The sequence below is a fragment of the Neovison vison genome, chromosome 12, assembly GCF_020171115.1.
Source record: "Neovison vison isolate M4711 chromosome 12, ASM_NN_V1, whole genome shotgun sequence".
Lineage (NCBI taxonomy): Eukaryota > Metazoa > Chordata > Mammalia > Carnivora > Mustelidae > Neogale > Neogale vison.
The window spans coordinates 76369336-76392965 of NC_058102.1; the positions used below are offsets into that span (position 1 = coordinate 76369336).

Below are 23630 nucleotides of genomic sequence, written 5' to 3' on the forward strand. Positions count from 1 at the left end.
TTTTTGTTTTAAGTTTCTTCTCTTTATTTTGAGGGAAGATAATAGCCAAAAGGGAAAAATTAAGTATATAATATTTATCTTGATGCCCCTAACTTGCTTTTTTGCAAATTCCTCACCAATGGTTTCCAAACTCATTTAACCATACCCTTCTGTCAGCTTAACATCTTAAAGCACACTCTCACAATATATAGGCACATGTATTCATTATAAATGCTATGCACATACTCTACTGATGTGTCCCATATTATGACATGCACAAAAGCACAAGTTGTAAAGAAGGAAATTAAAAATAAATACAAAGAGATGTTCCAATATTTTCTCTCCAAAACCCAGTGATTCAACAGGCATACCTCTTAGGTGTTCTCTCTCTATTTGGAAGACCACAGCATTATACCCACCTTTCACCCAACCCCCTTCTACTCCAGACTCTAGTACTTTCCTCTCCTGCTTCTCTTCCTGATTTCAAGGCCTAGTTTTATTTATTTTTTAATTTATTTATTTGACAGAGAGAGAGGAATCACAAGCAGGCAGAGAAGCAGGCAGAGAGAGATGGGGAAGCAGGCTCCCCACTGAGCAGAAAGCCCGACGCAGGGCTTGATCCCAGGACCCTGACTGAGTTCATGACCTGAGCCAAAGGCAGAGGCTTAACCCACTGAGCCACCCAGGCGTCCCTTCAAGGCCTATTTTAAAGAAGGAAAGTAAATATGGTGGTATGTTGCTAATAGAACAAACCAAAATCTGGCCCTACTCTACTTCATCTATAAAAAGAATATCCTGGAGCTCCTGGGTGGCTCAGTCAGTTAAGCATCTGACTCTCGATTTTGTCTCAGGTCATGATCTTAGGGTCATTAGATCAAGCCCTGCATATAGCCCTGGTTTGAGCCAAGCCCCATGGTCCCATAGGGCTCCACACTTGGCAAGGAGATTCTTTCCCTCTGCCCTGACCCCCCACCGCTTGAACTTGTGCTTGCACATGTGTGCTCTCTCAAATAAATCAATAAAAACTTTAAGAAAAAAAAAGGATTATCCTGGACATAACACCTCACTGATTTACTGTACCTAGGTTTTTTAAAAGATTCCTATTTGCCATGAAAAAGGAAAAGCAGTTTAAGGATGAAAGTAAAGATAGCCAGTGACAGAAAACAGAAAATGATAAAGACAGACCAAAGAAAGGATTTTAAAAGAATCTGGTCCCAAATTCTTATTTTTTGAGATATGAGGTTGTTTGTTTGTTTTTAATGGGGTCAATAGAAGTGGAATGAGTTCATCAATTTATTAGAGATAAAACCAAACCTAAGACCCAATTGCCTGACTTTTAACCCTTTCAGATTCATCAGGAAGGAAAGTCAATGGAAGGACAGGAAATAGAATACTGAGAAGGGACTGAATTTCTGCAACCCTGGCTATCAAAAATGGAATTCTACACTGCCAAAAAAGTGTGTTAAATAAACAACATATTTATTTATGCCATTTTTTCTTTCCTCTGTGATAATGATACTTTCTTTTTATCAAGTCTTCAGTTACACTTATTTGTTTTAATGGAACACAGTAAGCAGTGTGGACCTGGTTAGGTACCATGGAAAGAGCAATAAAGTAGCCATTAGGAGACCTGGGTTTCAGTACTCTGTCACATCCCACAGCTATCACAGTCTTCCTCAGAGCTCCCACTTTCTCACCTGTGCAAAGAACCCATTAATTTCCAAGGTCCTTTTCGATCTAACATTATTTTGACTGCAGGATACTGTATTTTTAAAAGTGGGAAAGGAAAATTATATTTACATACTGTTATAAAAATAGACTGATATCATAACAAATAAAACAAAGGGTTTCTTATAAGAAGCCTCAACCATGGACTACAGAAAGAGCTAATGGCAGCAGCAGCTCTGGCTTTCTGGCTCCACGTTTTCTGGATGAGTGAGTGGTCTTTCTCAAAATTAGTATTCTCTTCTTTTCAAACTCCTTCCTTTCAAACTTTCAAACTTTTTCCCTATCTTACTTCATTCAGTCATGGGGTGGAAACCATAACAAAATCCCCATCCTCCTTGGGAGAAATCACCATTCAGACTGCTGCCAAGCTAGAAACAGGAGAGTCAACCTCAATTACTCCCTCTTTCTTATTCCATCTAATTGATCTCCAAGAGCTACTGTTATCTCTGAAATAGCTCAAGAGCCCACCAATTTCTTTCCTTTCCCATTAACACCACCATTATTTCTTACTTGGATTATTTCGAGTCTCCTCACTAGCCTGCCTGTGTTAATTCTTGCCCACACCAATCTGCTCCATACACTGCGATATCAGTGATATCTGTAAAATATGAAGTTGATCATATCACTACCTTGCTTAAAATCCCTCAGTACGTCCCTGAATCCCTCTGCAGTCTCTCCTCTGGCCATGCTTCATCTTTGAAATAAAGAATTTTCATTGTTGATGGTGGCAGTGATGATGGCTTATTTTTAACCAGTTTTACTAATAAACTATGCTCTCTCTCTTTCTAGCCTCTATATCTTCAAATACACTGCTCTCTTTCTCTGGACAGTCTTCCCCACTCTCTCACTTCCTAATTCCTTTTCCAGCCTAAACATCTCGTGTTTTCAGTCTGTTTAGATTTCACTTCTTCAAAAAGCTCTAGCGAACTCTTTGCATTCCAACATAAAGTCACATCTGAACCCAGGCCTTTCTCTCTTTACCTCATGCCCCCAGGATTCTGCTCTCTCCCTTCTTTAGAGCTGCACCATGAAGCTTAACAAATCCCATGTAAGAAAACAGATAAAAATAAACTCAAACTGTCTAGATGAAAATAAGGACTGGGCTACTATCTGAAATCAGTGTCTCAGTTTTTAAGGTAATTATTATAACCATAGGCTAACTTATTTGGCTATTAAGATTTCTAATTTCATTTTAACATGACAAAGTAGATGCTATTTGCACTGCAGGTATGACAGCCCATTTTAGAATGCCAGCATCATTCAGAACTTAATCTCCCGACCTCTATTCATCTGATTATTATCCTTGCTAATGGCAAGGAGGGTTGTGTTTGAAGTATGGATCATGTGCAATTCCACCCATTTGCATGGGTGGGGAGAGAGAATGGCTTTACAAACCAGCAAGATGGGTGGAACCCTTTTCAACTGGATCCAGGCAATGGTAAGTTTCCCAACAGGTCTGAGAAACTCCCAACTAGAAGGGGATGGTCTCCTCTATAGGCAGATAATTGGAGATGGATTATATTTTAAAAGCTAGAGATATATTCATTCACCTTTACAATTCACCTTCAAAAATTAGTATTTTTTTAAAGATTTTATTCATTTATTTGACAGACAGAGATCACAAGTAGAAAGGGAGGCAGGCAAGGAGAGAGAGGGAAGCAGGCTCCCTGCTGAGCAGAAAGCCCGCTGTGGAGCTCGATCCCAGGATCCTGGGATCACAACCTGAGCGGAAGGCAGAGGCTTTAACCCACTGAGCCACCCAGGCACCCCTCAAAAATTAGTTTTTAAACTCTATAATTCCCTCAATTTATACTTGAAAATTCTCACATGAAGTTCTAACCCAAGCCAACACAACTGCTTTAATAATGTGAAGAATTTGAAATTTACCCAGCTACAAACCTCAATTTCAAAGCTATAATTTGAAATTATATATAGACAAAATATATCAGCCCTTCTGGGAAATAACAAACTAAAAGTAGCTCAAAAAATAATAAAAATAAAAATGGAATCTGACATCTATGACTCTAAATATTTTGAAATACCTTCTTTCTTAGTGTTTTTATGTAAAAATAAGAACATTAAATGTATTCACCTAATCCCAACACTAAGAAAGAATCAGTGTTAACATTTTGGCTAACATTAACACTAAGAAATAATAACAAAACCTCACAGATTTTTCAAAATGTGTAATCATGTTAAGTAAATACATTTGAAACTGCTTCCTAAAGAAAAATATTTGCGCATAAAACTTATGTCATAAATATTTAGGATAAGATATTTCAATATTTCATAGCAATATTACATGATGAAGGCCAACAATCATGGCCTACAATATTAATTTGCTAATAGAGATGATCTCTGTTTAGTTTTTTTAAATGTCACATTAAAAATGAATGTAGGCTGGGTGTGGCCATTATGGAAAACAGTGACAGTTTTGGTGGAGAATGTGCTTTTTTTCTTAGCATAAGGTATAGACTTTTTATCCTTTGTGGACCACTGATCAATGAATGGGTGGGTCTGAACAGGGAAATCCACCAAGAGCCATACCAAAAAAAAAAGAAAAGTAATTTGTTGTATCTAGTTTGTAAAGATTGAAGGCTTGAAACAATTTGATTCAAGCTGTTCATTATTCAGTTTTAAGATAAATGCTTTCTCCATTTTCTCACATTTAAATCTTTCCTTTGACATATAGTTACTTAGCTCCTACTTTCATACTCTACTGTAACCCTTGGAAAGAGGCGCCAAAGAAACACTTCTCATTTCCAAATAAAGTGGACACTTTTTAGTCTTCATCCTACCTGACCTCTTTTCAGTATTTGACCCTATTTACAACTTGTAGAGGAGGGAAAAAACTTCTCCCTCTAACCTCTTAGGTTCTACTGGCAGTGGTGCTGTAAATTAGACTGACAAAAGCAGACTAACAAAGGAAAAACAAACAGAAGTTTATTCACATGTATATCATGCATACACATGGGAATACTCAGTGATGAATAATGCAAAGGATAGTTAGAATTTGGACTTATACAGCATAATAACAAAAGGAAAAAGAACTGAGTTTCTAGAACAGCAAATAGTGGGAAGGTAAACTTAAGGAGAAACTAATGGATGATAAATGCTAAAGTTTGTTATGTAGGTTCCTCCATCTCCATTCTAGTGACTAACTTCTGTCCTTCCTGTCTAGAGGGGAGGGGAAACACCTTTACAAATTTATGCCCTGCTTTTAGACAAATAGGAAGAGGGAGAGGTCTTTCCTTGTATCTGCTCTTTTTAAAAATTGCCTTCCATCAAAATAATCTGTATGTCAAAATGGCATATTTGGGGGAGGCATATTTTGCTACCCTTCATACACCATATTTTTCATTTCTTTACCTGCAGTTGGCTTTTGTGAAGTCACTTTTTTCTTTTAACCAATTCTGATTTCTGAACCAATCTTTTCCTTTTAGACCTCATACACCAACTTGCCTTAAATGTCAGTGTTTCCTCCCCCAAATGTCCTAATTATTTAACATGGTTTCTAACATTTTCCTAATCTGTTTTCTCCTTGTTGTTCCATTTTCAAATCTAGTTACATCTGGCTACACCAAACCATTGATTATTCTCGATCTCTTTATATTCTTTCATTCGCCATGCCAACACACATGGTTTTCCCTGTGCTTGGAATGCCAAGCCTCCATCTCTCTGCATGGACATGCCTTTGTAATTTTTCAAGACCTAACTCAAACATCTGTACCTTTATAATGCTTTCCCTGACCATCCCAAGCTTGAATTAATCTATGCCATTTGTACATGGTTTTAGAATAGTAGCTATCAAATTGAATTCTTATTCTAGATAAGAATTTCTACTAGAAAATGATTTCTTTGAGAACAGAGAATAGATCTTATTCAATCATGAAATAAAGTCGTTCAGCATTTGCTAACTGAATCCTATTTACTGCTCTAGTTAAGGGAGGGCAGGAACCTTCCAATACTAGGCATGGGATTATCCCAATAATCTAACTTTGCTCCATCACTTTACTCTGTTACTAAAAATCTGATTTTGAACAATTATTCAACCACCCCATGTCTCAATTTTCTAATCTCCAAGATGGGGAGCCTGGATTTAATATTCTTAAGGTCCTTTCTAATTCAAATTCATCCTAATTATTCCTTTAAGAAAGTAAAATCCTGACTTAAAAGAATTATCAGTAAACAACCCTTTTTTTCCTGTACCCGCCATTAGTTATACCACTTGTTCCTTATTTTTTCCCCTTATGTTTTATGGTTCCTATCATTCCCTTCAGTCTTTGTAGCAAATGTAACTGTGCCATAGGAACAAGGAACTTTATTTATAAAAACATAACCACAGCTCTTTGCAGTGGCAGTAGCTGGTGAATATTAGGAGAGATTCGGAAACTGGCACCCGTAACTTTCCTAAATTGGGGCCTGTTTTCTGTTCTCTGCCTTCATAATAATAACCATAACTGGTCTTAGTAAATAAGTATATCAAATAAGCCAAGAGCACTAGTTTCAAGATGTCCTGGATAGGACCAAAAAAAGAAGATAAATACATGGGGGTGGGAGTGGGAGGTTTATAACTGCTATCTGTTCAGCTAGAGTTTTAGTCATCAGATGCAAAAAAAATTGAGTTTATTTAAGTTTGATTCTGCCCCATACTGTTGGAGGAAGCAATCCACTTTGAGCCCTGAGCATCCCTACACATTCTTACTGGATATGACAAGAATGCAAGTCCCTGACTGCTCTTTTTAAGGACCATTTCTCAAAGTTGCATTTGCTGCAAGTAACCATTAGGGATCATGTCTTCTACCTGACAAAGAGCTAGCTTGTTTCTGTTTAAAATAAAAATCATTGAATCCTCAAGTCTGGTGTTTCTCAATGCTCCACTGCTTGCACAGCAACATATAATAGGCTTACCTGCATTGCCTCCATGAGAAGAGGGGAATTGGGAAGCAGTTCAAATCATCATGAAGCTTACAATGCTTTATCTCTAACTCAAGAACCTTGTGGCTTCTGTCACTATACATGAAACAGTAACAGACTAGCTTGTTAACTTGTAAAGAAGGTAAAATCTCAGGATGCCTGGGTGGCTCAGTTGGTTAAGCGGCTGCCTTCGGCTCAGGTCATGATCCCAGCATCCTGGGATCGAATCCCACATCGGGCTCCTTGCTCGGCGGGGAGCCTGCTTCTCCCTCTGCCTCTGTCTGCCTGTGCTCTCTCTCTCTCTCTGACAAATAAATTTTTTTAAAAAAAAAGAAGGTAAAATCTCAGCCTCCTCCCAGGTCTTAACACATACTAACTATGACATTTGGCAAATCAGTCTCTAAGCCTGTTTCCTTAACTATAAAATGGTAATACTATGACTACAGTATCTACATCACAGAATGTTGAACACATGAGTTAATACGTGGCAATGAAAGTCTATGGAGGTATACAGTGTTACTATGTTACTATTGTTGCTACAGCACCACCTGAAAATTCTCCAAACCAGTTCCTTTATAAGTCACCTTTATCATCTTAATTCTGCTTGAACCTTCTAATATGGTATGCATAATTTATTCTTAGGCTCTCCAAACTGTTGCCACATTTTTCAAAACACCCTTTGGATGTCCTGAGTTTATAGAACAAACAAATGCAGAATTGTTATGTGAGGAATAGATGTGTAACAGTGAACACTACTCTGGATATATAAGTATACATACAAACATACAAATATATATTGCCATGCAAAGACCATCAAGCAGAATAATGTTACACCTCCATTTGAAATGAAAAGTCATAACCCTAAAGTTATCCATTTTTCATAGCAATAAATAACCAAGTCTCATTATCCCTCTATTCATACTAACACAGAGTATAGCTGTAACCAAAATGGGAATTTTTATCCCTTTTAGTACTATCATCATTTTTACTATCTCCGTATAGCCAATAAAGAAATTTCATTCAGAAAGGAAGAGAATGAAGTTCCTGTGTAACAGGTTCTTTAAAAAGGGGAAATAGATCATTATGATAGATGTTGTCCTTACTCTTGAATTAAATTTGATTAAATGCTAGTGACAAGAATGTTGACAAATAACTAACCAATGATTTGTAGTTACTGAAGGGATATTGTTTTAAGTATATAAATACATGCCATTATAATTTATACCCTCCTAGGACTTGTGCAGTCACCAGTGTTTTGTTTTGTTTTTTCCCTAAATTATAAGAGTAGCAATAACACCATTCATTAACCTAAGTCCAAACGTTGTGGCAATCAAGCCAGTAATTTTTTTCCTTCAGTATTTTATTTAAATTCAAGTTAGTTAACATATAGTGTAGCATTAGTTTCAGGGGTAGAATTTCCTGATTCATCACTCACATAAAACACCCAGTATTCATCACAACAAGTGACCCCCAATGCTCATTACCCATTTAAGTCATTCCCCCCACCAGCACCCCTCCAACAACCCTATAGTTAAGAGCCCCTTATAGTTTGCCTTCCTCTGTTTTTATCATATTGTATTTTTCCTTCCCTTCCCCTATGTTCATGTTTTGTTGTTTTTTTTTTTTTAAGGTTTTATTTATTTGACAGAGAGAGAGAGAGTACAAGCAGAAGGAGCAGGAGAGGGAGAGGGAGAAGCAGGCTTCATGATGAGCTGGGAGCCCGATGTTGGGCTTGATCCCAGAACCCTGGGATCATGACCTGAGCTGAAGACAGACACTTAACCAACTGAGCCACCAAGCACCCCATCCTTATGCTCATCTATTTTGTTTCTTAAATTCCACATAGGAGTGAAATCATATAGTATTTCTCTTTCTCTGACTGACTTTATTTCCCTTAGCATTTATTTCCCTTAGCTTAATACCCTCTAGATCCATCCAAACCTGTATTTTTAAACACATGTAGTTTTAGTACCTTCCAGACTTTTTCTTACACCCTCATTCTCCTATCCCTCTGTCCCTGTTTAATTAAAGGCAACACAAGAAATAAACCTTTCTTTTACTAGTTGGTCAAGATATTTTTATTTTTCCCCATAAACAGGAAGGAAATAATACACAAATGTCTCCCTTTTTGCATTTGGCCGTTGTTAATCCCTTACTCTATCAGAATACACTGTTGTCCTTAACCTACAGTTTTGAAAATGTGATAAATTTTCCATTACCTAAATGTCTTTGCAAATGGTCTCTTCTTTTTTTGCTTGAGTTATTCTGATCTCATCCCCATGAGATTGTGGTAGCTCTCCAGTTAACTCAATAATCTGACCTGATTCCCACTTTGTGTAGCTCTTTTACTTACAGCTATCTGTAACTAGCCCACTTGGCACCTTGTTAACATCTTTGTTCTTCTTACACGACACCAATAAATCTGTTCCCTGTTCAGATCCTTTGCCCTTTTTATTCTTATTTGTCAGTATTTGGGATGATCATTATATGGGATGGCTACTTACTATTGTTCAATTTGCTATCTTACTGTTAATTATATCTTACTAATTTCTTCCCTTCCATTTCTTAAAAATTAGGACAACTGGGGCGCCTGGGTGGCTCAGTGGGTTAAGCGTCTGCCTACGGCTCAGGTCATCTCAGGGACCTGGGATTGAACAGGACCCCTGCTCAGGGATCCCTGCTCAGCAGAGAGCCTGCTTCTCCCTCTCCCTCTGCCTGCAGCTCCCCCTGCTTGTATGTTTTCTCTCTCTCTCTCTCTCTGTCGAATAAATAAAAATCTTTTTTAAAAAATTTTATAAAACAATAAAAATCAGTACAACTATCACACTGCCACCACAAATGAGTCACCAGGTTTACTGGTCCCTTTTTTGATTCTCCCCTAGTTCATTCCAGTTAGTAGACAAACATTAAGAAAGGACCTACCCAACTTTAATCCTCTATATTTTGTCCTACAAGAAAAGTTTCTGACACATCATAGGAACCTGTACACCATTTGTGGTCTTGCTGAATCCTTTTACTAAGAGATCAGCATGGCATAAATAATAAGTAACACAGGTCCACAAAAAGAAATTTCCCTTCCTGAAATGGATCTTTAATTACAGTGATAATTGATGGGAAGAAAGGTATCTCTCTAAGACATTCAAGAAAGAAAAACTTCAGTAATTCCATTAAAGAGATTAATTCTGTAAAAAGCTTAAGAACAATAAAGCACAGCACTGTGTATATCTGGGACCAGGAAGTAAACACTTCTATGAAGGGAAGAGATGGAAAGAAGCTCACTTTTTAATCCATTAATGACGAATCACTTTTAAAAATTACTCAGAAATCCCATCCTAATCTGTATAATTAGCTACATATCCTACTGCCTCATCTCTGTGAGGTCCACCTGACTCAAGTTTCTTAGCACTCAGGAACACCAAAAGATACGCATTAATGTTCGGTGCTGCGATTCCTAGACTAACCAACTCAGTCTCTGGCTTGCAATGGCACTTAGGAAAACAAAGATTTGTTTTCCTCAAGTACAGTTCCCCACTGGCTAATAAGGGAAATAAAGTGGGGGGCGGGGAGAAAGATGGGACACTGACTTCTTTTGACTTTCACTCCATGTCTCATACTTTTTCATCCTCCTGATTCAACTATGGATACCGCACACTGAAAGAAATTCTCTCTTAAGTGAGGAAGCTACTACCTTTCATAGGGGGAAGCATTATATGCCACTTTCTTTGCTAAGAACCAGCCAGATGTTCAGAGAACTTCATTGAAATAGTATACAAGGCTGACCAAAAAAATAAAATAAAATAAAATAAAATAAAAAAATAAAGAAAGCAGCCAAATTCTGGATTTAAAGAAAAGTCTAATCCTCTACATCACTGTAATTAATACTTCTAGAAACTCTGGGCTTTCTTGTTTAGCCTCTCTCCCCCAAAATAGAAAAACCTTTACTCCAACTGAGGGAGTAAGGAAAAAGGGTATATTAAGTGATGACATGACTCATCCATCTCTTGTCCAAAGTGGCCATCAAATTTCTGTTGTTGCTGATGGCTATACATGGTGGCATGGCTATAACCCAAGACCATCAGAAAACTTCACTGAGTCAACAAATCTCTACTAAATGTCAAACAATGTGTAAAGCAAGGACTTTCAAAACAAAAATAAAGACCTTGAGAAAGGTAGCCATGGGAGAGGGAGAAAAGAAAAAGAGCCAGAAGAAAATTAAGTATGTGCTCAATGTAATATTACATACAAAGGAGAAATGGAATAAAAATTAGAGGAGAATGGGATAGTTACAGGAAAAGTTTCAGCAGGAAATTATATTTGACCTAGATTTTGAAAGGTGATTAGAATTTTCCAGGCAGAGAAGAGAGTAAAGGTCAGTTCAGGCAAAGCAAAGGCAAAGATACATGAAGTACGTTTGTTCCTGGTTGTAACACAGTTCTTTGAGGAGAAGCACCAGGATAATAAAAGTTGCTAGAACTTAGGAATGTTTTACAAATGTTAGGACATCATATAAGTAGGCATCCCAACCAAAACATTATCCTCTAGGGGCGCCTGGGTGGCTCAGTGGGTTGAGCCGCTGCCTTCGGCTCAGGTCATGATCTCAGGGTCCTGGAATCGAGTTCCGCATCGGGCTCTCTGCTCAGCGGGGAGCCTGCTTCCTCCTCTCTCTCTGCCTGCCTCTCTGCCTACTTGTGACCTCTCTCTGTCAAATCAATAAATAAAATCTTAAAAAAAAATTATCCTCTAAAATGCACACTGTAGTCTCCGCAAGATGAAAGATGTCATACAAAAGCCATACTAGATCTCTGCCAAAATTCTTTCTGCTTCTTCATCCATTTCCACCATGCCCTGTGCCCCAGGAGACTGAACTTCCATGAGCTACAAAAATGAGCTTCTTTCCTTTAGGTTTCCAGTGGCACCTAGCAGTGAGAGGTACCAGTAAGACATTGTACAGCAGGAACGTGGTCAAGGTATTCATTCTCCTGGTTCCTTTCCTGCCAGGTCCAGTCAGTGGGCCATGTTCCTTTACCAAAGGCCACAACTCCCTATCAGGACATCTACATCAGTAGATTTCTCCCCTACTGTTGCTCATATCAGAGTACTGTCCCTTAAGAGTCTCCTCAATGCAGTCCATCCTCCACCATAATTTCCCTAATCATTTTGTCTGAATGTATCATCTGTTTCCTGCCAAGACTCTGACCAATCCCTGAAAACGGCAACAACTTTTTTTAATTTTTTTTACTTTTTATTTTTTTTAAAAGATTTTATTTATTTTATTGACAGACAGAGATCACAAGTAGGCAGAGAGGCAGGCAGAGAGAAAGGGAGGGGGAAGCAGGCTCCCTGCTGAGCAGAGAGCCCGATGCGGGGCTCGATCCCAGAACTCTGGGATCACGACCTGAGCCAAAGGCAGAGGCTTTAACTCACTGAGCCACCCAGGCGCCCCAACAACTTTTTTTTTTTTTTTTTTAGTACTACTACTGTGAAACCATCCCCTTCACTCCCAGTCCTGATACCAATATTGACCTAGAATATAAAACCGTCAAGGTCCCTACAATTCTCCAGCCCTTCATGAGCAAGTCACTGATGCAAACTCCTTCCTAGGAAGAGCTGGGGTTTGAGATATATGTAATGGATTTTAAATATGTAACAAGTAGTAAAGTTTAAAAAGTTTAAAAAGTTTAAAAAGTTTAAAAAGCATTATCTTGGAATTATCTTTGAGAGCTATCTTACAGAATTAGGTTTGTTTTTTTTTTTTTTTCTAAAAAGATTTTATTTATTTATTTATTTATTTATCAGAGAGAGAGAGAGAGAGAGAGAGAGCGCGAGCAAAAGCAGGGGAGCAGCAGACAGACAGAAAAACAGGCAGAGGGAGAGGAGGAAGGATTCCTGAGCAAGGAATCCAATACAGGACTCAGATCCCAGGCCCCAACCCCAGGATCATGATCTGAGCCAAAGGCAGGCACCTAACCAACTGAGTCACCAGGCGTTCTCCGACTTTTTAAAAAAATTTAATCTTACAATTTGAAAGATTTAATTAACACTTCACTTTTGTTTTTAAAACTTGAAGAAAAGGTGGAAGATGACTCAAAAGGGTAAGACTGAAGAGAAAAATCAATCTCAGAATCAGAGTTGTGATAACTAGATAGTATTTCAACTCTGATTCTGAGATCATTAAGTTTCTTTTCTCATTATATTCCATGCCAGTTATATATAGAATTTTCAAGAATCTTACTAGAAAGTTCTTTCCAAATGAAGCCCTACCTGTTTCTGGGGAAAAGTGGGGATCTCCTTCTACGATTGATAATACTGTATGTATATTCTATGAGATAAACTATATTATGACTATAATGACAGCAATACATCCTCAATTACAATCATTCTAATGGAAGGGAAAAAAACTTGTCACTTCCGCTCTGTTTCTTAGAAATAGAAATAATATTTTATTAAGCATAAATGATGTACAAATTAAGATTCTGGTTTAGGGGTACCTGGCTGGCTTAGCTGGTAGAGAATGCAACTCTTGACCTTAGGGTCATAAGTTTGAGCCCCATGTAGGTTCTAAACTAATGAACATAAGTGGTTGATACCAATTTTTAGTATCAAGAAAAAGTCCAATCACAAACACTAAAATAAGCCATAATTCTGTCATCTCCCAATAAATCCAAAGTAATAGGTCAAAGCCAAGACAAGGAACACGTATTTTTGTAAGGAAAGTGTAGTAGGTAGAAATTTAATATGATCCCTAGTGATCCCCTAAGTGTGATGGAAACTATGAATATGAAGGGATATCATTTCCAGTTCATTTACTAGCTAGTTGATATGGAATTAATCAAAGAGAAATCATCATGGGTGGGTCTGATCTAATCAGGCAGGTGAGCCTTTAAAAGAAGGTGAAACATCAAAGAGACAGGCTCCTGATGGAACAAAGAAAGAAAGCAAATAATCAAGTCATCAACTACCTACAGAAAAGGATGCTTTTAGGAGGTGAGCAACCAGACAATTAGCAAGAAAATGGGACCTCAATAGTACAACCACAAAAAACTGAATTCTGCCCCAGCCTGAATGAGCTTAGAAGACATGAGCCCCAAATGAAGACCGCAGCCCTGACACCTTCATTATAGCCTAATTAGACCTGAGCAGAGAATCCAGCTAAGCTGTGATTAGAATCTTGATCCATGAAAACTGACGTATAATAAACATGTGTTATTTTAAGTTACTAAATCTGTAATAATTTTTTATATAGCAACAGAACACTAATAAAGAAGGATACCTTATACTCTTTCATACCCTAAATTCTATTGCTTTAGGATCATAATCATTAAAACTACTGCCTATGCTAATTTTAAATTCAGAATAGTCAGATGAGTGACATCCGCATATTATAATGATAATAATAAATAAGTCAAAGAGGCCTCACTCATGATACCATTAATCTATCTGCTTTTTCGGGAAAAAAATGAACTTACCCCATTTCTAAGTTACAAATCTCCAACTATCTTCCTTTAAGCTTAATTTTTTTACTTCAGAATCTCTGAATCAAATGTTTGACAATATCCTGTATTTCCTATAAGTCTTAAAATAAAAATAAATATAGTAAGTATAAGGAAAAACAATTCCAAATAGAAACATGGTTTCCGGGGCGCCTGGGTGGTTCAGTGGGTTAAGCCTCTGCCTTTGGCTCAGGTCATGATCTCAGGGTCCTGGGATCGAGCCCCACATTGGGGTCTTGTGATCTCTCTCTGTGTCAAAAAAAGAAATAAAATCTTAAAAAAAGAAAAAAAAAAAGCATGGTTTCCTTCCAAGTATAATATTCTCTGACCTTCAATTCAGAAGCAATTATAAGACTAAGGACTTTATATTCTCTATGCTTCTTTTTTTCTTTTTATTTAAATTCTACTTAATTATCATATTTATATTACTAGCTTCACAGGTAGAAATTAGTGATTGTCAGTTGTGTATAACACCCAGCACTCCTTCCATCAAGTGCCCTCCTTAATGCCCATCACCCAATTATTCCACCCCCCACCCACCTCCCCTCTCTATGCTTCTTAGATTATAGTTAACCTGAGTTCTCACAATTCTCTTTCTGTTACATTTTCTACTACGCAATTGGGATACTTTTGTTCTGGTAGTGGCCATTGCTGCCTATGGGCACAAACTACGGCAACGGAGAAAGAGAATAGGTTATGCCCTATGGCAGGCTGAATAATGGTCCAAATTCCCAGAACCTTACATGGTAAAAGAGACTAGAGATGCAATTACATTAAGGATGTTGAGATTATCCTGGATTATTAAAGTGACCTGATATAATCACAAGTGCCCTTATCAGAGGCATAAAAAAGGTGATTTGTTATAGCAGAGGAATGTCAAAATGATGCAGTGTGAGAAATACTGACCAGTCATTGCTGGTGTTGAACAAGAAGTAAGGGGTAAAAAGCCAAAGAATGTAAGCAACTCGTAAACACTAGAAAAAGCAGAGAGTCTTCCCTTGAGCCTTCAGAAAGAATGCAATCCTACCAAACCATTTTAGGACTTCTAACCTCCTTCAGAACCATAAGATAATAATTTGTGGGTTTTTTTAAGATTTTATTTTTAAGTAATCTCTACACCCCAACATGGAGCTCAAACTCACAACCCTGAGATCAAGAGTTGTATGCTTCACCAACTGAGCCAGCCAGGCACCCCATATGTGTTTTTTTTCAGCCACTACATTTGTGGTAGTTTATTACAGCAGCAACACAAAACTAGTAGAGGGCCTTTAGCTTCATATAAAAACATGAGTCCTAGTTAGGGTGATCATAAAATCTTACTGTCCAAACCAGGATACTTTTGAAAGTGAAAGGAGTATTATTAATAATCATACCAGGACAACATTCATAAATTAGGACTGTAGTAGGAAAACAGATTTATGATCAACCTAGTCAAGGTACAGTCAAATTATAGGTGTACACTTTGCCTTAAAAATGAAGAAAAGTCTTTTTAAGCATTAATCCATCAAAAAACAGATGGCTCACCTTAGGAGGTTGGGAGGTACCCACAATGCCTACTAACAACAGATAAAGTAGTACATGTTCTCAAACCTGGTTCATGGGAGAATCACCTGGTATGTTTCAGTGTGTTTATTTATTCTGTTATGTTTTTAATTCACATTGTAAGTCCCATCCAGGACCTACTGAATCAGAATTTCCAAAGGTGGGGAGCCCCAAATCTGTATTTTCAATTAAATTTCCAAATGATTTTAACACAATGCTTACCTAGCACCAAACTTTGGGAGCAATGATGAGCAGTGATATTTATATTTTATTTGGTAGCAGACAAACCTTCTCACCCTAGGCGTCTCATATACATACGTAATAATGTCATTCCTTCTACCACCGACTTTTCTCCCAAACACAATCTTAGTCTTAAAGCTCAATATCCAAAACATAAAAAATAAATTCACTCCAAGTAGAGGTACCCCAGAGATTCCTCACCAGTAGGCTCCCCACCCACAATAGCCCATGAGGGCTATGAACTCCATGAACTCCAGGGCTCCTCTGAGAATAGGCCTATGAAAACAAAGCCCCCACATTATTGGAAGTAAGTAGTTTCAAGGTATCCACCATTTTTTATAACTACTCAGAAACAACTGTCTTTTAAAATATATATTCTGAGTTTGTCTCTAATATATTAAGTTTGGCTTTGTCTTCCAACTTTGTAATAAATAGCCTTTCCTGGTTTCAGCTCCTCTGCCTGAGGGTACATCAAGTTGGTGATTAGGGTGAAGAACCTAACATCACTCTCTTTAAAACACAGCATATTCAGCTCCTTATTTATAAGGCTTCATTTTATAAAGAATGAGGTAGTTGGGGTTCAAAAAAGTTTGAAAACCTTTGTTATAGAGGAAATTCCTGCATATAGTATATATATAGTGAGATAAACTATATAATCTTAAAGTTCCCTTAAGCATCAGCTCTAAAATTATAAAACTTCATATTGTGATGATTCTAAGAACAATTGCAGGTAATCTGATTGCCAATAAAATAAAAACATCAGTCATACTTGAGAGAGGGCAAGTCTACCAATGTCTCTAAACTTCCAATCACCTGTAACTAAGAAAAAAAAGACTATAGTCAAAAGAGAAATTTTTATCAGATTCAGCAGATTTAGGGTTTTTTTTATTAATATATAATGTATTATTTGTTTCAGGGGTACAGGTCTGTGATTCATCAGTCTTACACACTTCACAGAACTCACCATAGCACATACCCTCCTCAGTGACCATCACCCAGCCACCCCATCCCTCCCACCCCCCTCCACTCCAGCAACCCTCAGTTTGTTTCCTAAGGTTGACAATCTCTTATGGTTTCTCAGATTCCCATATCAGAGAGATCATATAATTGCCTTTCTCTGACTGACTTATTTCCCTTAGCATAATACCCTCTAGTTCCATCCACATCGTTGCAAATGGCAAGCGCAGCCCTAGATTTTTAAAATTATTTTCATACTGTACCTATTGACTAAATTGTGTCCTTCCCAAAATTCATATGCCAAAGCCCTACCCCCTAATGTGATGGTATTTGGAAGTGGGGCTCTTGGAGGTGATTAAGTTTAAATGAATTATGAAGGTGGAGCTCCCACAATGGGATTAGTGTCCTTCATAAAAAGAGAAAGAGAGAACAAAGCTCTCTTTCTTTTTGCTGACCATGTGAAGACACAGAGAAGATGGCTATCTGAAAGCCAGGAAGTAGGTCTTCCACCAGCACCTTGGTCTTGGGCTTTCCAGCCTCCAGAACTGTGGGAAATAAACATCTGTTGTTTAAGCCACCCAGTCTGCAGTCTCTAGTTATAGCAGCCTAAGCTGACTAAAACACCAGATTCACTCTATGAAATAACTCTGATATCTTCAATTATCATGCTTGCTAAGTGCTATGAGGCAGGACTGACCATGAAAGAGTCTCACCGGGACTCAGGATATAAATACACCTTTTTTTTTTTTTTAAGTAAAATTAACTAATTAATTTTAAAAAACAAATATAATTTTAAAAATAAAAATGTAAAGATTTTAATTTTTTTAATTTTTAAAAACGTAAATAAATTTTAAAATTGTTAAATTAAAATAAAAAAATAATTTTAGCAGTTCCCCAAAATAAACAGTTAACAAATCATAGCTTTCTGAAGATTTTTATTTATTTATTTGTCAGAGAGAGAGAGCAAGAACTGGCAGACAGAGTGGCAGGCAGAGGCAGAGGGAGAAGCAGGCTCCCCACCGAGCAAGAAGCCCAATGTGGGACTCGATTCCAGGACGCTGGGATCATGACCTGAGCCGCAGGCAGCCGCTTAACCAACTGAGCCACCCAGGCGTCCCTACAAACCATAGTTTTCTAAACATTCACACCATACATTAGCACATGGAATGAAATTACCTATCAATGAAATTGTCTTTCTAATAGTTAAATTCTATACGTTTGCTTCACTTTTTACAGATTGTCTTTTGGAAAGCTAGTGAAGATCATTCATAGAACTTTATACTTTTTCATTAAGTATCAGCAATAAAGCATGCAAATAGCATCCCCCATACAATTTTCACCAGTATATCTATTACCTTTATTTTTTTTTAATGGGAAAAACGAGAGGGCATAGAAGAGATCCAAAAGAAGTGAAAAGATCTCTGGCAAGTGGGCAAGGGCAGGTATCTAAAAAAGCTGGCTCTCTCTCAGGCATTTTAGCCCATGAATATTATAGAGACACATTAGAGAACAAAGTATCTTTGATGGATGCACAGAATGCACTTAATCCTCTTCCTGAATTTAAGGTCAGAAAAAATAGCTAAATCTCATCCATTAGCATGGATAGTACATTAGCTGGGAACTACATTTGTGCATTTTGAGGAAAAAATCTAAATGTTAGAAATTGAATAAAAATGTTGTTAAGAGATTTTTGAACTACAATGAGCTAGCTCTCTAAACCATTAACTTTCCCCTTTCTACAAAGGTCTAATATCTATAAATAGATTAGGAAGACTCCCACTTTATCAACAAAATGGTGTACTAAATAAGAGAGATGTGAAGCTAACTATAAGGATTAAATGTTTCCAGAAAATAGAAAGCCTCCTAGAGTTGATTCAATTTAAAATAATTTATTGCATAAATTATTTTCTATACCTTTCTATATAAAATACATGCTAGGCACTGCAGGAGAAATAAAGATGAATAAACTTGGTTTCTGACACCTAGGGTTTTACCACCTAATGTAAGAAATGAGGCAAATACAAAAATAACTGTAATTCAACATTATAAACTATCAAATACCATAAGAGACTTACAGCATAACTTCTCAAATTTTTATACATGAATTACATGGGGAAATTATAAAAATAGAAACTTTGATGTTGAAAATGTGAGTGAGAGATGAGACTGTATTTCTAATAGCTATAAGTGATGCTGATGCAGGACTCTTGCGTTTCAAAGCCTTACAGTAAAATGGGTAGAAGACATTGACCCAAGTTAGTAAAGGAAAGAAAGGACAGTCAAGACAGGGAGGGAGAATACGGTAAGGGGTCTCTTGAGTAGGTAGGATTTTAATGAAAAAGAAATGTAAAATGAATAAACCAAAGAAACATGTGCTTTTCTACTAATAGAGTGTTTTTCATTTAAAATAAATCCTACTAATGATTATTAGATCTATTATTTCCAAAGAGCCATCCTGTATGACATGTAGAGATACAATTCCATTCAAGTGTCATTTCCTAGTAACAGGTTTCTAGACATTGCAAAGTCAAGTAGCTTCACACTTAAGTACTACAATCAGTGGTTCATGGGATGATCTCAGACAGCTTTTTGCTCACAGAAGTCAAATATTAATAATTTGATTCTGGATTACATTTCCCACTCTGCTAACCTTGACAAGTATGCTCCAAACACTGATAGTCATGCCCATCAGGATGGGAGGTAGGATGTGGAATGTGGATTTTTTTTCCTCAAGCAACACGGACTCTGAACACCTAGATTTCATTGCTTATTGCTGTGTAACAAATTACTATAAACTTAGGGACCTAAGGTGATACACATTTATTATCTCACAGTTTCCATCAGTCAGAAGTCCAAGTTGGGGCCTCTGCTCAAAGCCACACCAAGCTGAAACCAAGCCATCAGCAGGGCAATGTTCTCAGCTGGAATTCAGGATCCTCTTCGAAGCTCATTCAAGTTTTTGGCAGAATTCAGTTGCTTGCAAATGTAGGACTGAGGTTCTTGTTTTCTTGCTAGCAGATGACCAGCTCTCAGCTCCTACATTCCACCCTTAATTCCTAGCCAAGTGGTCTTCTCACAACGTAACAGCTTATTGCTTCAAAACCACAAGAGAATTTCTCACTCTAGTCTGCTAAAACCGAGTCTCAAATAACATAATGTAGTCATGGGATTGACATCCCGTCACTCTTGCCAAATCACAGGCACTGCCTAAACTAAACTAAAGCAGAAGGGATTATAGAAAGACATGAACTTCAAACATAGGGAAGCAAGGATCACTGGGTGTCATCTTAGAGTCTCTCTGCTATGGTCAAGAAAGTTCCTGCTCAGAAAATATGACATGTGGTTAGAGATCTGAAGAATGAGGAATCAGTTATGTGAAAGCAGAGGTTGAGGAGACAACCGCCAGAAATATAAGGAAGGGGAGACAGTACAAGGAAGGAGGTAGCCATGAAAATGGTACCAATAGCCCTATTTTTTTTTATATTTCATTACTGGTTGTTAATGAGTGTAAATAAAGCATTTAGTGTGAGTTTTATAATCCAACTACCCACGTCCTCAACTATTTCATGCACATCCCAGAGGTATTCATCAAAATAAAAGACACAAAAAAATAAAATCTTCCTGAAGTGTCAACTTTATCTTTGGTAAACTTTGTAAGTAATTTAAACATTTTTATATTAAAAGCAGGCATATTTCTAGAATATGCATATGAAATGGAATAAAATATAATATTTATACTGATTTTGTACATAAAATTTGAGAACTCTCTCAAAGAAATCTCCCATATGAAAGTACACGACACATTTTCTCTCTCCGCACTTAGGGGGAATCTTGGTGGAAATGCTTGATGTTCAATGCTACTGTAGGTCTACTCTGTGCTTCATACCTCATCAAGTATTAATAAAGGAAAAAAAATCTCCAGGTGAACAAATAAATTTTTAAGCACACAGTCTCAAATGTAAAACACATGGATATATCCACTGTAGCCCCTGAAAGGCAAACTGCAGATTAAATTGTTATAAAGGCAGTTAAATTTATATATCAAGCAGTCAGATATAGATGCCAAGTAATTACCTTATCCAACTATTAATTTTTGATACAGTGATAAAGGTTTTTTTGGTTTTTGATCAGTTTGAGTTTTGGTCTTCTACTTACTCTTTAAGATCCAAATTACAGTCTACATTTTATGGCATAAACTGTTAACAGAAATCTAAAATCTATTCTCCCCCTTTTTCCTTATTTGTGAAATGTTTTACTATTAATGAAATTTTTATCTGGATACTTTGCACACTTTAACCACCCTTGCAGCTAGATGTGGTTGTAAGTTCTGCTTAATGTGAACAATAAGGTCTTAAATGGAAGAGATGGGCCTTCCCTTCTTTTCTTCCTTTCTCACAGGCTAGAATGCAGAGTGGAGGTGCTGCACCATCTTGGATCATGTGGAGAAGGGCACTCAAAGGATGGTGGAGGACAAAATAGAAGAATCCTGGATTCCTAACACAACAGAACTTGGCTTTGGTCAGCTTATGCCCAGGCTGTAATGTGGATGAAAAGTAACCTCTCTTTTGATTAACCCCTTATAATTCAGGGTCTTTGTTAGAGCACCTGAACACATGTCCTAACTACTGTAGAACTTGATGGCCACTCTAGCAGAATCCATGGTATATAATACTGACCTGGAGGCTGAGCAGCAGATGGTAAGGAAACAACAAGAAGAAAAGGAGATAACTCTTGCTATGTCACAGCAAAACATTTAGTCAAACTGCCATCTTCAAGGTTAGTACCTTAAAAATACTACCAAGGGTTTTGATTTGTATTTCCCTGATGCCGAGTGATATGGAGCACTTTTTCATGTGTCTGTTGGCCATCTGGATGTCTTCTTTGCAGAAACGTCTGTTCATGTCCTCTGCCCATTTCTTTTTGGATTATTTGTTCTTTGGGTGTTGAGTTTGTTAAGTTCTTTATAGATTTTGGACACTAGTCCTTTATCTGATATGTCGTTTGCAAATATCTTCTCCCATTCTGTCAGTTGTCTTTTGATTTTGTTAACTGCTTCCTTTGCTGTGCAAAAGCTTTTGATCTTGATGAAATCCCAAAAGTTCATTTTTGCCTTTGCTTCCCACCTCACACCAGTCAGAATGGCTAAAATCAACAACAAGTCAGGAAATGACAGATGCTGGCGAGGATGCGGAGAAAGGGGAACCCTCCTACACTGTTGGTGGGAATGCAAGCTGGTGCAACCACTCTGGAAAACAGCATGGAGGTTCCTCAAAATGTTGAAAATAGAACTGCCCTATGACCCAGCAATTGCACTACTGGGAATTTACCCTAAAGATACAAACGTAGTGATCCAAAGGGGCATGTGCACCCGAATGTTTATAGCAGCAATGTCCACAATAGCCAAACTATGGAAAGAACCTAGATGTCCATCAACAGATGAATGGATAAAGAAGATGTGGTATATATACACAATGGAATACTATGCAGCCATCAAAAGAAATGAAATCTTGCCATTTGCAACAACATGGATGGAACTAGAGCGTATCATGCTTAGTGAAATAAGTCAAGCGGAGAAAGACAACTATCGTATGATCTCCCTGATATGAGGAAGTGGTGATGCAACATGGGGGCTTAAGTGGGTAGGAGAAGAATCCATGAAACAAGATGGGATAGGAAGGGAGACAAACCATAAGTGACTCTTAATCTCACGAAACAAACTGTGGGTTGCTGGGGGGAGGGGGGTTGGGAGAAGGGGGGTAGGGTTATGGACATTGGGGAGGGTATGTGCTTTTGGGTAAATTGGAAGGGGAGGTGAACCATGAGAGACTATGGACTCTGAAAAACAATCTGAGGGGTTTGAAGTGGCGGGGGGGTGGGAGGTTGGGGTACCAGGTGGTGGGTATTATAGAGGGCACAGCTTGCATGGAGCACTGGGTGTGGTGAAAAAATAATGAATACTGTTTTTCTGAAAATAAATAAATTGGAAAAAAAATAATAAATGGGTTAAAGAAAAAAAAATACTACCAAGGGGCGCTAGGGTGGCTCAGTCAGTTAAGCGTCTGACACTTGGTTTTGGCTCAGGTCATGATCTCAGGATCGTGGGATCAAGCTCTGCATCGGGCTGTGCACTCAGAGAGGAGTCTGCTTGAGATTCTCCCTCTATTTCTCCCTTTGCCCCTCTTCCCTCTGTCTTTTTCTCTCTCAAATAATAAATAAATAAATCTGTAAAAAAAAAAATACTAGCTAAGTCTCTAGCTTGAATGAAATGACTGGAAAAGGTCAGAATGTTAGTAAGTACTAAGTCTTACTGCTTTCAACAAAATCCTTCAAGAGATGTAAGTTCAGCCTAAACAACAGAGTATCACAGTACGAAGCATATGTGGAAGGCAATTCAGCTCTCCAGAAGAAAGTTCACAGGGTGCCTGGGTGGCTCAGTTGGTTAAATGACTGCCTTTGGCTCAGGTTATGATCCCAGGGTCTTGGGATCAAGTGCCATATCGGGCTCCCTGCTCAGCGGGGAGCCTGCTTCTCTCTCTCTCCCTCTCTCTGTCAAATAAATAACTAAAACCGTTTTTGAAAAAAAAAAGAAAAAGAAAGAAAGAAAGTTCATACCACCTGTAGCTTGAAATCTAAATTGACTGAGTGTGGTAAAGTGGGGCTTCCTAGGGTTTAAGAGCCAAATTCTTTTATTTTCCAAATAAAATCAGATAAAACATGAGTTTTGGAAGATATAGTCTAAGCTGATATAAACCAAGGAATCAAGAGTTTACAGCCAGA

At 37.7% G+C, this 23630-nt stretch overlaps 1 protein-coding gene across 12 annotated transcripts in view; it reads right to left on the reverse strand.

Annotated features, from left to right (window-relative positions):
* Positions 1-23630, reverse strand: part of KIF21A (kinesin family member 21A) — a 152525-nt gene that overhangs the window by 72460 nt on the left and 56435 nt on the right. The window contains exon 1 of one of the 12 annotated variants that reach the window (XM_044228724.1): positions 14091-14134. The exons of the other annotated variants lie outside the window; for them this stretch is intronic. Coding sequence (XP_044084659.1) covers positions 14091-14095 — 5 coding nt within the window. The 5' untranslated portion in view covers positions 14096-14134. Of the gene's footprint in view, positions 1-14090; positions 14135-23630 lie in introns of those variants that run through there. 12 annotated transcript variants of the gene reach the window in all.